General features: G+C 41.7%; 2 protein-coding genes across 2 annotated transcripts; both read right to left on the bottom strand.

The window, feature by feature from the left end:
• Positions 1-5,422: 5,422 nt before the first annotated feature.
• Positions 5,423-7,018, bottom strand: LOC120425948 (tRNA modification GTPase GTPBP3, mitochondrial). Its single transcript, XM_039590585.2, has 2 exons — positions 6,887-7,018; positions 5,423-6,831 (listed from the first exon to the last, which is right to left on the bottom strand). The coding sequence occupies exons 1-2, from the start codon at positions 6,966-6,968 to the stop codon at positions 5,441-5,443; spliced, it is 1,473 nt and encodes a 490-aa protein (XP_039446519.1). The 5' UTR covers positions 6,969-7,018; the 3' UTR covers positions 5,423-5,440.
• A 4,582-nt stretch (positions 7,019-11,600) lies between these two features.
• Positions 11,601-12,488, bottom strand: LOC120425954 (uncharacterized). The gene is made up of 3 exons (XM_039590594.1): positions 12,303-12,488; positions 11,837-12,228; positions 11,601-11,781 (listed from the first exon to the last, which is right to left on the bottom strand). The coding sequence occupies exons 1-3, from the start codon at positions 12,450-12,452 to the stop codon at positions 11,601-11,603; spliced, it is 723 nt and encodes a 240-aa protein (XP_039446528.1). The 5' UTR covers positions 12,453-12,488.
• Between the last annotated feature and the right edge of the window lie 3,777 nt (positions 12,489-16,265).

The following is a 16,265-nucleotide window of genomic DNA, read 5'->3' as shown; positions in this document are numbered from 1 at the left end:
CATTCTTGGTTTTCCGTCTCTTTCAACTGGCTCGAAGCCTCGGGTTACATTTTTGGTTTTCCCGTTTTTTCAACTGGCTCGAAGCCTCGGGTCACATTCTTGGTTTTCCCGTCTCTTTCAACTGGCTCGAAGCCTCGGGTTACATTCTTGGTTTTCCCGTTTTTTTCAACTGGCTCGAAGCCTCGGGTCACATTCTTGGTTTTCCCGTTTCTTTCAACTGGCTCGAAGCCTCGGGTCACATTCCTGGTTTTCCCGTCTCTTTCAACTGGCTCGAAGCCTCGGGTCAGACTCTTGGCCTTCCCGTCATTTTCAACTGGCTCGAAGCCTCGAAGTCTACCCTTCCGGGTTTCGACTTCCGGTCTGTTTAAATTGTATTTGGCTTTAACCACTCTAATTTAGATCCTGTATGTACTACAATCCCGATGGTTCGACACCAATGGTCTCAAACGAATGGGGTCTCATTTAATTTGACTTCGTCAAACCAACGGGGTACAAACGACAATGTGACCCTCCACCGGAGGTTCATTGTATCTGTCTATGAACAAAACAACACAATTTAAAACATTGAAAATTTACCGTTTTCATTATTTTAGGCGTCTGTCTATTTCTGTTCATTGGATTATTTACTCGTACCATTTTAATATTTCAAATTATCATTTTTTCCAACTCCGAAAGCTGTATTTTTTAAAACAAAGATGAAGTGAAAATCGTCTTGACCCTCAATCATTTCCACCAATTCTAATATAAACACGATTCAACTTTAGATCAAAAAACTTTTACGCATATTATCTCTCCACACTGGGTACAGTATAATTTCCTGCCACTTCTTGGTTATATTCGCTTGGATCTTAACGAGTTCTTAATCAGGTGAGCTCTCCAACCGAGTGCCCATAACAAACGTCAGTATAAGTTGTCCATTAACTGGTTGTCACTGAATTTCTTGCTTGTTTGTTAAGCGGTTCACTAGTAACCAAAGAAAATCCTGACGGCCCGTAATTATCCACCCTAGTGAGAATTCTCGCAGCGGACCCAAACGAATATACCATTTGTTTACCTTTTTCCTTCTTCCGCTTCGGGAAGATAGTTCAGCTGGCGAACTAATTGAAACATTCTTACCAATCTTTCGCCAATCCTCGTCGCCATTTGTGGTACCGTATTATCACGGAACAGATTATCATGGCCACACCGGCCTGCAGGGAACATCCGCTCTCGGTTCACACACTCACACTCCCTGACACACAACTTCCCTCTCTGACATCTATCAGTCCACTGACAGATCTTCATGTGTCAGGAACCATCTATCCAAGGTTGGCATAACAAGGTGTGCATAACTAAAGGTCAGCACCACAATAACCTTTTGCAAATCTTTTTGAATTCGCTTCAGTGCAGGATCACGAGAACGTTGATACTGTCTTCGGCGAACATTTTTCAGACGAATCAGAAGCTGAAGATCGTCATCAATAATGGGAGAATCAAATTTGACTTGGACTTTAGGAATAGCAATATTCCTAGCATCCAAAATTGCATTAGTTAAAGATTCCAAGGCTGAATTAATATCAGCTTTGGTTTCTAAAACAAAATCATGATTTAAATTATTCTCAATATGATGCTGATACCTGTCCCAATTAGCTTTGTGGTAATTAAACACAGAACTATTGGGTCTGGTAACTGCTTCATGAGAAAGTGAAAAAGTTACTGGAAGATGATCAGAATCAAAATCAGCATGAGTCACTAAAGGACCACAATACTGACTTTGATTTGTCAACACCAAATCAATTGTTGATGGATTTCTAACAGAAGAAAAGCAAGTTGGCCCATTCGGGTATAAAACCGAATAAAGACCAGAAGTGCAATCTCTGAATAGAATTTTACCATTGGAATTTACTTTTGAATTATTCCAAGATTGGTGTTTGGCATTAAAATCACCGATAATCAAAAATCGAGATCTATGCCGAGTAAGTTTATTCAAATCCCCTTTAAGATAATTTTTATTTTCCCCAGTGCATTGGAAAGGCAAGTATGCAGCTGCAATCATAATTTTCCCAAAAGAAGTTTCAAGTTCAATGCCCAAACTTTCAATAACTTTTAACTTAAAGTCACGTAAAGTGCTATAAGTCATACTACGGTGGATAACTATTGCAACTCCACCGCCATTTCGATTCATTCGGTTATTAGTTATAACTTTAAAATCTGGATCACTTTTCAAATAAGTGCCAGTTTTCAAAAATGTTTCGGTTATAACAGCAACATGCACGTTATGAACTCGTAAAAAGTTGAAAAATTCATTTTCTTTCGCTTTTAAAGAGCGAGCATTAAAATTCATAATATTGATGGAATTACTTAGATCCATGATTAAACTTCAGGGTAAGAACAACATCATTCGCAAATTTTAATCCAATCTGGATAGCTTCCATCATGGATGTAGCATTACTCATTGTTTGAATCAAACCAAACAGTGAGTTTTGCAAAAAAGTCATTTTTTCAAACGTAACATCGCCGAGATCAGAAGATCCCAAAGCGTTGCCAGCAGAAAAATTTTCAAATGAAATTTGAGGTACCTGCCCAATTTGAAAATTGGTAGAGGATTTAAAATTCGTGGATGAACCCGAACCCGAAACGACGTTAGCATAAGAAATGCCATTGTTGTTACCTAACTTTTCCACGGTAGGGGTATTTCTAGCATTGTTCGAGTGAGACAGCACGAACGTTTGATTTAAAGATGCAGGTACAACCTGACTTTGAGAAAATTTCGGTTTGGATTTCGGCTGATGCTTAGCACGAGAATCCAAAACCTTTTTTCTGATGGGGCAATCCCAAAAATTTGATTTGTGATTTCCACCACAATTTGCACATTTAAATTGGGTGACTTCTTTCACGGGACAATTGTCCTTGTCGTGAGAAGAATCCCCGCAAACCATGCATTTTGGAACCATGGCGCAATGATCAGTACCGTGACCGAATGCCTGGCAACGCCGGCACTGGGTCAGATTCTGGCCATTACCGCCATGTTTCTTAAAATGCTCCCACTTTACCCGTACATGGAACAAAAACTGAACTTTGTCCAAAAGTTTCAAATTGTTGATTTCATTTCTGTTGAAATGAATCAGATAAAATTGTGAAGTCAAACCAAAGCGAGACATATTCCCGTTTGATTTTTTCTTCATTGGTATTACTTGGGATGGGGCAAAGCCAAGCAACACCTTAAGTTCGTTTTTGATCTCATCCACCGACAAGTCGTTGGAGAGACCTTTCAGGACCGCCTTGAATGGACGAGCATTCTTGGTCTCATACGTGTAGAAATTGTGTTTGTGGTTTTTCAAATAACCAACAAAAGTTTGGTGATCTTGTAAAGATTCCGTCAACAAGCGACATTCTCCTCTTCGACCAAGCTGGAACGAAACTTTCAAATTGCAAGTTTCCTTGCAATTCTTCAGTTGCGTTCGAAAGCTGGCCAAATCGGAGACGGAAGTCACTACAATTGGCGGAGCCTTTACTCGTTTCTCTACGGCAGAAGGCTCAGTACGAGGAGAAGGTTCCTTGTCATCAGTTTCGGATAAAACACCGAAACTGTTTGTCAATGGAATTGGAGGATTGACATCACATTCAGAATCAGAATCAGACCTCAGAAGAGGCTGTTTTCTTTTTCTGTTTCCGTTAGCCGGTTTAGCGTTCAAACGCTTCACCGACGTAACGACCAAATCTTCAGAAGATTTGCGTTTACCTTTGTTTTGACGCATTTTGCAAGCAAAGTTCTCTTAAAAAGATGGCTTCGTTTGTAAAATACAACAAAATTTCAGGCGGGGTTAGTCTTGAAAAGACTGTTTAGAATTTTGGAAAATAACTCAGGTAGTCTTTAAAAAGACTGTGAATTTTGTTTTGAAATAACTCTGAGCTTAGGTAGTAAAAAATACCGCAGCTCTAGTGTCCGTTCACCACGAAGGTTCGCAAGACACTGAGGTGGAGTGGGGGTGATTTTAGATACATCCCAAGTAACATTTTTTTCCAGGAGTTCTACAAGAGCTCTTCAAGATAGCTACAGCATAGCAGTTTGGACCGCGGTAGGATAAAATTCTCTTCAAGTACTCTTCCAAACTCCTGAAGAAGTTTTGAAGAGAATTTTATCCTACCGCGGTCCATACTGCTATGCTGTAGCTATCTTGAAGAGCTCTTGTAGAACTCCTGAAAAAAATGTTACTTGGGATCAATCTCACGTCTCTCGATTGACTGATTGGGAAACGTTCGTTCATCCAACCAGCGTGCACCAAAAAGAGGGGAAATTTGCCGAGAGGGAAATTCGTCACGTAACGTTTTCGCTTCGCGAAAATTTTGGATTGACACCACGTATAGAAACCTTAGGACAAAGTTCTTTGTCAAAATGTATTGATTCAAAAAATCATAACTCGGTCAAAAAAAATTTCCCATTCTGGAAATTTCTGAAAATTGGCATTTCGTCAGCTGTGTGCTATCTTGTGACATAGACCATTTTGGTCGGAAATGAGTGAAATTAAAAATCACCAATTTGTTTTACCGTGTATCAATTTTTTTCAGTGTAGTCCATATCCATACCTACAACTTTGCCGAAGACACCAAATCGATCAAAAAATTCCTTCAAAAGATACAGATTTTTGAATTTTCACATATCATTTTTGTATGGACAGCTGCCAAATTTGTATGGATAATTATATTGACAAACTAATGATGCAAAATGGCTTTTTTGGGCATATCAAAAGCATCAAAAAAGTTTCAGCCGGATTACAGAAAAAATCGAATGACCGAAATCTCAGAGAATTACTCCTTTTTAGAAATCAAATTCGTATTTGAGCTATAAACATTTCATATTTGGTTTTCAATTTACTTTCAGCTTGATTATTGAAGTTATTTCAAAGAAAGTTTAAAAGCTTGTAAATTTGGGTAGAGGAAGATTTGTTGGTGTTTAAATATTGATTAAATTTTGAGGTTTGATGCAGTAATAACGTCAATATCAAATTCACCAAAAATCGGGATCAACTCGGATCGTTTTGCATCCAAAGTTGAAAGGAAATGAATTTTCTACAAGAATCTCATAATTGAGCAAAATGGATGAGACCTGCACCACATGCCGGTAAAATCGTGAAGCGATGTTTTCTCTCATACAAACTTCAACAACAGGTTAACCGATTTGGCTCAAAATTGGCACAAATACCTTATTTTGCACAAGCAATCCAACCAGGGAGTGTTTCTAATGTCCATTTTTTATTGTCAGCATAATGTACTTATACATTGCAGATATTACACAAATGCCTATACTTTGTTTGATTTTATTAGCACTGAGTCAGTGTTGTTGGTTCATTTATTTCTGGCAGCCTTGACCAATTAAATTATCTTCTTGGCAATTCTCTGCCCAAAATGTGTATTTTGTCAAGACAGTAATGATCCTCTGAAATTTTAACCCTTCATAACTTTATTTTCCAATACAAAACGTGCTGAAGATAACGTCCAAAATTTCCTCAGTCTCAATCGCACCGGTAATTTTCCCGATACATCTGGTCGCATTTCGAAGATGCTGCGTCGCAATGGCCAAATCCGGATTTCGCTGCCCTTCAACGTACCGCTGATACTTTTCCAAACAATCGAGGCACTGCTTCAGATGGTACCGATGTCTTTGCTGGCTCAAGTTGGGACTCTCTTTGGACGGATTTCCGCACAGGTGCTTAAGATTGGTGGTGATTTCTTGGAGAACCGCTTCCAGCCCGGCTTGGGTGTGACAAGAGAGAAGAGTTATATTTGGGATTTTTTTGATCGGTTCTAAGAAGCTTTCTGGCAGTAAATCACATTTGTTCACGATGAGCATTGATTTTGCTGTTGAAAGGGCTTCGCGGTTGATACCAAGTGAGGTAAGGTAGTGACTCAGAAAGCAGTCAAAGGTATCTCCATTTTGAAGGTATCGCTGCAAGTCCTCCGAATCAATCATGAGAATGAGCAAATCGGCCAGCTGGAAGTAGTCTTTCGCCCGACTTATGCCCTCACTTTCCACAATATCGTCCGTACTAGCTCGAAGACCAGCTGTGTCGGCCAAAATCACCGGATATCCTCCGATATCGTGGTGGCTTTCGATGATGTCACGCGTCGTGCCAGCGACGTTGGTGACGATCGAAACCTTCCGATTGCTCAACAGGTTGACAAAACTGCTCTTGCCCACGTTCGGAGCTCCAATTATGGCAGTTCTTACTCCAGCCCTCAACCTCTCTCCTCGCCTGTGGTCATTCAAATGAGTCGAAATATCCCGAACCAGCGTGGCCACATCTTCACCCACCGATTGCAGCACCGTGTCATCCACGTCCTGATCCTCAGCAAAGTCTATGTAAGCCTCCACGTTCGCAATACATCGCACAAGCCTGCTTCTCATCTCGTTGTACAACTTCGAGAGCTCCCCACTGGCCTGCAGAAGAGCTTGCTTTCGCTGAGCTTCGGTTTCAGCCTCAATCAAATCAGCCAACCCCTCAACCTCCGTCAAGTCCATCTTTCCAGCGTAGAACGCACGCTTGGTGAACTCCCCAGGCTCGGCCAACCGAACTCCATCGATCGATCCCAGACTGTCGTACATCGCACTAACCACTGCAGCCCCTCCGTGTACGTGAAACTCGACGCAGTCTTCACCGGTGAAGCTGTGCGGACCCGGAAACCACAGCACCAGGCCACGGTCGATCGTTTCCGCCGTGCGGGAGTGAAGGATCCGCCGAAGTACGGCCTGTCTTGCTGCTGGAAGTTTGTTGGAGCTCGTCTTTCGTTGAATAACATCGCTGCTGGCATCGCCCGACACCCGAATAACCGCAACGCCACATTTGCCACTTCCTAAAAGTAGTTATTTAATTTACTGCCGAGTTATTTAAACAATATTCTAAATTACCTGAGGACAGTCCAAAGATTGTTCCTCTCGACGAATAATATCTTGCCAGCTTCAGCGGAGCTCGTATTGCCCGCGCAAACATTTTCGATCACATTCGATGAGATTTGTTTGTTTTGAATTAGCAAACAGCTGGTATATTGCTATGATTTGAATGTTCATGAAGTACGCAACATGCATAGGTATTGTTCAAAATGAATTGACAGTTTGAAAAAATATGAAAATAACTTTATTTAGGAAAAAAATACATGATTTTCAACAAACTTATTTTACAACTTAGTTTGTAATTGGAAATAGTTGGATTATTGATTTATTAAACTACTATTCAACTTATTCATTTTCGAGTGGAAGTTCCAATTTGACAGCTTCTGCGCATGTGCACTACTAAAAATATTCCAATTAGAAAGATTGATGCTTGACAACAATTCAATAATGCTTAATTAAATACAAAGAAATGAATATTTTTGATTTTTTTTGTTAATATCTATTTACTTTTAGAACCAATAGAGCATATTTTTTTCTAAATATATTTTGCAATAAACCAGTATACATATCATCAGTCAACACCGAACAGTAGTGACACCTATATCTGATTGTATGAACTTATTGCGTCCTACTGAACAGCTAGATAGCGATTTATTGTAGTAAAGAATAGAACCGACGACATAGAACCTTGGATTTTATTTGCTGTTCAACGCCTAGGTGAAATAAATTCGAATTTGCATTATTTTGCACTCACATCAATATTGTATTAATAATTCATTTTTGAGTTACATATTTGTCACAAAAATCTATTGTGGAATATTTAAGAAAATATTTTAAAATTTACTTATTTGTTTTTAAGTTGATAAAAATTGCCATCTATTGAGCTAAAGGATTTGACGGACATTCAGCTCTTCGCTTGCTATGTTCTTTCAATAAAAGTGATTTTTGAGAAGTATCGAAAATTCCCCGAAACAATTCAAAAGTCATTTTTGGATGCTAAAGTGAAGGTGGGTTCCTGGAATTTAATTTAATTTTTTGAGTGCTATACCTTTCCTCAGATGAGATGAGGACCTTTTGTAAATGACGAGTTGGCGTTTATTCGGGGAAAGAGAGTTAACACAGAGTGGGTGGTGTTTATATAAAAGATGCGCGTGGCAAAGCCTACTGCGCCTAAAGCTAACTAAATCTAATCACCAGGGCCGCACTTAGGGTTGACTTCCAACACCCCCTCTCAAACCTAAAGTGCTACGATGCTTCTCGGTCAAAACAGCTTGGGCCCTTGGTGAACACATCGGCGAGCTGGTCACTTGTCAGGAGGAACTGGTAACTTGGTGAGTTCTTCCTGGCCAGCTATCACGGATGTTGTTGTTGCGGATGCTCCGAGGTTCATCCGCTTCCGGTCTTGTAGATCTTCTTCGTAGTGTACTTGCTCTCCTCTTGACTTGCCACCGGAGAGTTGATGGCGGTTCTGATCGGCCAAATCGGTTCGCAGGCAGAACAGAATGTTGAGCGGCGATCGTTGATGTCGCTCCCTCGGTCTCCGCTCGCTACTCCCAGCAGCGGATCGACGGTCTCGTTCCGTTTGCGCTCCTTCAAGCTTCGAGATCTTCTTGAACAGCATTCGACACCTGTACCGCTTTTTCCGGTTCTGCAGCGCCTTCGCACCAACCAGCGATTTGTTCATCTTGTGCACCTTACACCCCCTCTCAAATCCTGGAGGCTTCCGTACTTCCTTCTGGTGCAGCTGTTCCACCGCGCGTTGCGAGCATCTTCTCACGACGAGACAAGCTTTGTCCCAGGCAGCGATACCGTCTTCTTCCTTCTTGATCCTGAACACCCACTTGCAGCACAAAACTCGGCGACCAGCAGGAGCCTCGACGAGGTCCCACGTGCGGTTCTTCTCTAGCGACCGCAACTCGTCGTCGATAGTGCCCTTCCATAGCGGCCAGTCGTCGCGTTTCTGCAGCGCTTCATTGGTGTCGGGAATCTCGTCCACGTAGGCCTCGGCGTTCAATGCAACGGCGACGCAGACGTCGTGGTCGGGCCTTGCCGGCCACTTCAGCTTCAACTCGTGGTCGGGCCTTGCCGGCCGCTTCCACTCCAACTCGAGTTCGGGGAACCCAGCCGGATGCTTCTTCACGCGAACTCTTCTTTCTCCCACAGCTTCCTCCAGTTCTGGTACTGCGTTTTCTTCAGGCATTTCTTCTTCTTCTTGCACTGTGTCATCTGGATCCGATTCTTCACTGTCGAGTTGATCGTCCGTGCACATTTTATCTTCCGGCACTTCTTCTTGACTCTCCAACTCAGCCACCACGTCCGATCCACACATTTCGAGCTCCACGTCAAGCACGAACAAACTTCCGTTCCGCGTTGCAGTGCACTTGACATCTCCGTCCTTCGAAATGCGAGCATGATTCCGGCCAAACGAGACTTCCATTCCAAGCTCAGCCACCTTCTCAACGGAGAACAGGTTCGTCGTCAATCCAGGCACGTACAGGACGTCGTGAACCGTGCAGTTCAACGTCCTTTTTCCGACGCCGGCCTTCATTTTCACCTCTCCGACGAAGCGACTTTCGAGCGTCACTCCTGCTTCGGCCACGTTGACCACCTTCGGGGTTTCCATCCGACGCACATTCACCAGCAGATTCCAATCACCAACCATGTGCTCGGAAACATCACTGTCCAGCACCCACCGGAACTTTCCGTCTGCTTCCTCATTGTTGGCTTCTTCCGCTTCTGGCACGAACGGCACGTCTTCCTTGGCACCGGCACTGCTTTCCGCCGCATGCGCCTTCCCCTTCTTCAGCTGCTGCACACTTCCGGCAGCCTTTTTCACCTTCTTCTTCCACGGGCAGTTCACCTTCGTGTGCCCCGGTTTCCCGCAAACGCAACACTTGAACGGAAACGTTCCGTTACTTCCGGCACGCGATGCTTTCCGGTTCGACACTTCCTTCAGGGCTTCCCAAATCAGCTTCGGCGATGACATTCCACGAACGACTTCCCGATGCGGCTCGGCGATCGTCTTGAGCAGGAACAACTTACACTTTTCGTCCTCTTCCTTCCGGGACTTCTGCAGTGCTTCCTTCCGCACCCGCTCCGCCACGCCTTCCTCCGCAACCACCGTGAAAAACGATTCCTCCTCCAGCGTCCGCTCGATACAGTGGTGGAGTTTCTGCGCCTTCAAATCCGCTTCGATCCGGAAACTCCAGCACGAGAAATTCGTCCCGTCGAACGCGTGCGACACAAATTCGTACTCCATCGCACTAGAAAAACGTTCTTTTCGCGTCTTACTCCCGAAAAACTTAACTCACTTTTCGATCGCGAAAAACTACGTCACCTTCCCGGGTGTCCGCGCACGTGGAAAAAAACTTTTTCCTTCCGTTCGCGGTTTCCTTGGCGACGCGCCACGCGATTTGCTGGGCCACACAACCTGACGAGTTGGCGTTTATTCGGGGAAAGAGAGTTAACACAGAGTGGGTGGTGTTTATATAAAAGATGCGCGTGGCAAAGCCTACTGCGCCTAAAGCTAACTAAATCTAATCACCATGGCCGCACTTAGGGTTGACTTCCAACAGTAAACAATATTTTCAGATTTTTAATGTCATGACAAGAGTACTTTTTAATTAGTGCGAATGTACGATATTTTTAAAACCTCACAATTTAAAAAAAAAAATAGTAAACAAAAACAAAAAGTACGATATTCCCTATAGCTCAGAAGTTGGCACTTTTAGTACAAAGTACTGAATAAGTACTCCTAATAAGCTACCTCTCCACCAAAAATGAGCAAAAGTTACTTCAGTAAAGTCTGTTTAATCATGATTTTAAATAAAGTAACATAAACAAAATCTCTGCCATCAGCAGTCCCTGTTTATATACACAGAAAAAAAAAATCATGGTAATATTACATCTGGGAAGGGGTACATTTTTTATGTCAGAAAAAAGGTGTAATTTTACCTCTGGAAATGTGTAAATTTACTACTTTTCTGGTGTAATGCCGCTTTTTCAGTCTAAATTGAGGTAAAATTACATCATAAAAGAGGTAAAATCCAACCTTCCAAAATTACAGCTTCCAAATTTACATTATTTTTTTCTGTGTAGCCCTGTCAACCTGTCAAACAAAAGACTACATGAACCTCGTGACGAAAAAAAAGCATCATGAAAAAAGCGCCATGTACATTCGGCGAAGAAAAACGAGTCATTACAATGCGTCCCCCTCAATGACAGCAGGGTGATATAGACGTTGTTTGTTTGTTTTTCTCAAATAAAATTACGGAAATAATGTTCTATTGAATTTGGATGATCAAGTATCAATAAAAGCAACGTTTTTCATCTTTTGTTATCATTAGAACATCTTATTTTGCTTTTATATTAAAATGGGAATTGAGAATGGATGCTTTCTCAAAACGCACTGTTTGTACATGATGCTTTTTGAAATGTTGGGATCGAATTGACAAAGTTTCTTCTTTCAAAAAATACAAAAAAATTAAAAACATTTTTTTGCGAAAATCTACAGAACTGTTGATATGCAAAATTAGCAATTGGAGAAAAAAGCTTTATAAGTTTGTACAAACCATTGGGCAACGCGGGATCAACTTGGAACATTTTACACTTTGGGACAAAGTTGTAGAACACTGTAGGGAATTTTGAATTTCATACAAGAATCTCACTCTTGGACACAAATATTTGGAGTCAATAAAGTAGATTTCGGAATCAAAAAAGCGCATATTTCGTATCAGAATATAACGTGATCTGTACTTTCATCAACAAAGTTTGTGATATCACTTAGAAACGATTTGCTGCACTTCGTGTACAGCAAATCACAATCCGCACCCTCTCTTCCCAACTTTTCCGCCATTTCGTATCTGATCCGCATTTTACGTTCCCCTGTATCGAATCCCTGATGCTCCGATGGTCTGAAATTTGAAGGTGTTTAAATCATGATGATTTCTGAATTTCAGCTTGACTCACGTTAGAATAAACTGCAATATTTCCGCGTACAGATCCTCCTGAACGTTATGCAGCGGACTGTGAGCCAACTCGCAGACACTCTTGAGCAGACAATCCTGCTCGTAGCCCGCCATTTGCAGTGTTTCGTCGACCGCCGTGTAGATGTCCCCGGCCGAGAGGTGCCGGTTCGAGCGACGCCGCCGGAAGGCCCTCGCCGTTACGACCTCCGTCGGCATGAACCGTCCCTTGACGATGTCCACCATGGCGCGGGCCCAGGTCGGTGGTTTGTAAAAGTCCATCAGCCGGTACGGCAGCGCGTAGTTCACCTGGAAGCCAAGGTTAAGACCTAGACGACGAAACGGGTACTTCTTGGTCTTGAAGAGGGGCGTTCCCGAACTCGTGCAAAGCGAAAACTGGAAGAAGAAGGAAGGGTCTAAGTTGTTAAAAGTCCACTGGGAAGTATCTTTCACTGGTCCCGAAAGTAAACCTGCATAATCGACAATGTTGGAAAAACGAGCCCTCCTCGTCCCTCTTCGCCGGTACGTGAACTACTTTCGTTAAAGGTTGACCCATCTGCGGAACTGATGGTCAAACACAGCAGAATAACGGTACCGGTAAATTTCAACAGAAAACGCATCTTTGGAGGTGTTTAACAAACTGAGATATCCAAAGGCGCCTGCGAGCGTTTTTGGGACACCAAATCCATCCTTCGACGAAAACGTGCTAACGAGATCAAGTCGAACGTTACGGGAAAAAATCCACAATTCACTCTCTCCCACTTGATGCACTGATGATTTCGATTTCTAAAATATTTCGGCGATCCTCAGAAACGAGCAACGCTAAATGGTTGAACAAACATCGTTTAAATTTCACCGCGGAATTTCGGATGACGTCAAGCCAAGTGAATTACCTGCATCATCGAGAAGAAAGGAAACAGAAGGGATCGTTCCTGTCGATGACCATCTGGGATTAGAAAGGTTGAGTTTGAGGTTGAACTTGAAGCAACAGTACTGGCTGCAATCAACCAAACCAGCAATCGACAACATTTCATGGTTGATGACAGAAGTTAAACTAACTATAGGCACGTGCAAATCGAAATTGACAAGCCCTTTTCTTAGTTAGGTGCTGCTTTATGAAAAGTGTAAATTCTTTCGCAAACATGCTTTTGCTACCTAGGGAAAGTGTTCGACCCTTTACTTCCAATGTTTATATCGGAATCGTGATTTTTAACGTCAAACTTTCCTTGCTTTGTGTTTTCTACCTTCATTTTGAGTAATTTTATGTTTTTATTTCGTTATTTTTTTTCACTCTGATTAATTTATCTGTAGTAGCAATTCAGGGCTACGGAGTCTGGTAGAATTTAAAACGACTCTGACCCGGCTTCTAAAAATTTGATGAATAATGAAAAAAAACCCAATTTCGGGAGTTTTGATTACTCCGACTCTTGCTCCCCAAAAGACCACACTTTACCGATTCCAAATCCGACTCCAAAATAACTTGTTAAAAATTGGCCTACTGCGACTACATTTTTGTAAGGCAGTATAAAATTTTCAAAATGTATTACGTCATCTGGAGCGAATCGAGACAATCAAACCATCCACATTAACGACCCCCGGGTCTTTTGTGGTCTCTATTGCAAGTTTCTGCTCGAACCTAGGAGTCCGAAGGCTTGAATGGGGAGAGCACCCAAACCTCTTTCTACTCCAAGGAACCTTCCACCCCAGTGTTTGAACTGACGACCTTTGGATTGCGAGTCCAACCGCCGCCAGCGATTCCACCAGAGTAAGCTTGGTTTGGTGTGTTGTTTGTACTTATGGCATGGAGACGACTCCTACACCAGGAATGACTTAACGGCCTAACAACCAAGGCCGGGACCGACATTTTACTTCCTCATCCGATGGAAGGTTGCAGCAGATGGGAATCGAACCAGAATCATCCGCGAATCGAGACACATGGGGTGAATTGGGATAACTGTTTCAGCCTTGTTACTGCACAATATGTGGATTTTTGTATTAATTTCGGATAGAGCAGGTGCTTCGATTTCCAAACTTCACGCTTTCAAGTGCTTTAAAACACGCTGTTCCTATTCAGACTGTAGTCCCGATTCGCTCCAGATGACTTATGAGAAAGATCTTTTGATGACCCGTCGAACGCAAGGTCAAATGGTCTTGACAAAGACTTGGCCTTGGCGTTCTCGATTGCAAAAATGCTACTCAAAACATGGTGTCCGATGGTTTGATTGTTGAGGCAATTGCAAACCTCTTTTTACACCTAAGCTTCCATCTACCCCGGGTTTCGAACTGACGACCTTTGGATTTCGAGTCCTACTGCCTGGACATGACCTGGGCTGAGCTAACGACCTGACCTTTAGGTTGGACAACATTTACTTCCCCGTCCAACGGAAGGCGTGATCAGGCAAACCTTGTCTCGAAAAATGCCACCGGGACCGCCTGGGATCGAACCCAGGCCAACTGGGTGAGTGGCAACCACGCTTACAACTAAATCACCGGGTCGGTGTTGACAATTATTACACCCAGAACTGGGTATCGGCATACGAGAGGATAAAGAGCACGATTCGGTAGTAAAATTCATCTTCAAAAAAAGTTCATCTAACAAAAAAAAGTACCGGTACCGAGACTCGAACCCAAGACCTTCGGCATATTGAACCGTGCCTTTGCCGTATGGGCCACCATGGTTCGGTAACTAAGTTGCGGTCATTTGTCCATATAAGCCACTCAATAGGATGAACTGTTCCAATGAACGAATGAACACGCGAAAGGACTATACTCTCGCAAAATAGCACTTTCCTCACGTTTCTTTTCGTGAGGACTATCCCCTCGTTCTTTAACTTTGGGTGTATCATTAAATTTTCTGAGAACAGGTTTCAAAAAGTGTGTTCTTAATGCTTCAAGATGTGTTTCCTCAAAAATTAATTCCGACTTTCTTTAAAATGTCTCAGGTTGCATAGATGTTTTCAAAGACTTATAACTTTATTTTACTTTCAAAGATAGTCGTTTGTTTATACCACACCCAAAACTGGGCAGCACTAGTCCGAGCGAATAATGGCCTCGAGACGAGAGAATAGTGGTACCATTTACGGACACAGAGAACACAGCTCGAGATGGACGAGAGAATAATTCCCTCGAGGTTCATTTGCAAAAAAAAGTTCATTCGTCAAAACATAAAAACATAAAAACAAAAGTGCTTACTACGGAAATCGAACCATAGACCTTTGACATATCAACCCAATGACTTAACTGCCTCGGCCATCACAGCTTGGTGGCTAAGGAGTGGTCAGATATCGATGCATGATACTTGTTGGAGATTTATTGTATTAATTAACGAATGAACTCGTTTTTTTTATGGTGGTGTGAGTTTGTTAGCATTATTCTCTCGATTTTGGCACTGAGCCCTCTATTAACTTTGAGGGAACGATTCTCTTGAATCGAAATTTTTTAGTGCAGGTTTTTAATAAGTTGTCAAAAGTTGTTTCAGAGACTGTTTTCAAGCTCTGTAGTGCTGAGAAAGTATTCTTTTACAAAATGTGAAATAATAATTTAAAAAAATTAATGGTGTGGAACCAAACTGAGCTTGATAGAGAAGTATTTTCATCCAAGTTTTCAACAAATTTTGAAAAGTTTTCATAGTTGTTAACTGTGCTATTGAAACCAATGATAAATATAATTATTAAAATACTTTCAAAGCGTCATGATTTTCTCAATGAAACAAGTTAGAATCGGAAAACGGAGTACATTACCGGATATTTTGAACATGTTTGCATTGAAACCAGTTGAAATTAGCGGCTTAGTGCCAAGGTTTAATTCTTATTGAATTTGATTTCTAAAATATCTTCAGTAATACAAGCTTTTTAGTAAATTTGGCCGAAATTTGTAAGAAATGTGTTTTTGACTGTTAAAGACAGTACAGTTTTTATTAAATAACATTTATTAACGAAACATTGCTTTAATGCACCACTGAAAAAAGCTTTTTAGAAATAATTAACTTGGATATTGTACGACGTATCTCAGTACAAGTTTCAAAAAATATATCTTGAAAAATGTCGAACCGTTTTGATAAAATGTAAAAAAATTGCAATCCTATCAATGTAACCAGGACAGGCGGAGACTTGTGGATTGTGATTATAAAGTTATCACTGAAAATAGTTTCAATGTACATTGAAAAAACCGTCTTATTTTGGAATTGGCCATCAACCGCTGAATTATTTAATGGTTTAATAAAACCTCTTCTATGACGTAATTTTACCTCAAGTTATGTGGAACATGTTTACAATTGCACATAACAAAGTGCCCAGAAAATTATGATACCATTAAAATATAATTAATCTATATCTTGTTTACAACACTGTATCATTTTTTTTTATTTGCATATAGTCTGTGAGATGCCTGTACATTAGGGTGCCCAGAAAAAAATCCACAAGCGAAAAACGGTT

This window comes from Culex pipiens, chromosome 3 (genome assembly GCF_016801865.2).
Source record: "Culex pipiens pallens isolate TS chromosome 3, TS_CPP_V2, whole genome shotgun sequence".
Lineage (NCBI taxonomy): Eukaryota > Metazoa > Arthropoda > Insecta > Diptera > Culicidae > Culex > Culex pipiens.
The sequence above is the reverse complement of the archived record's forward strand: the minus strand, read 5'-3'. Positions and strand labels throughout refer to the sequence as shown.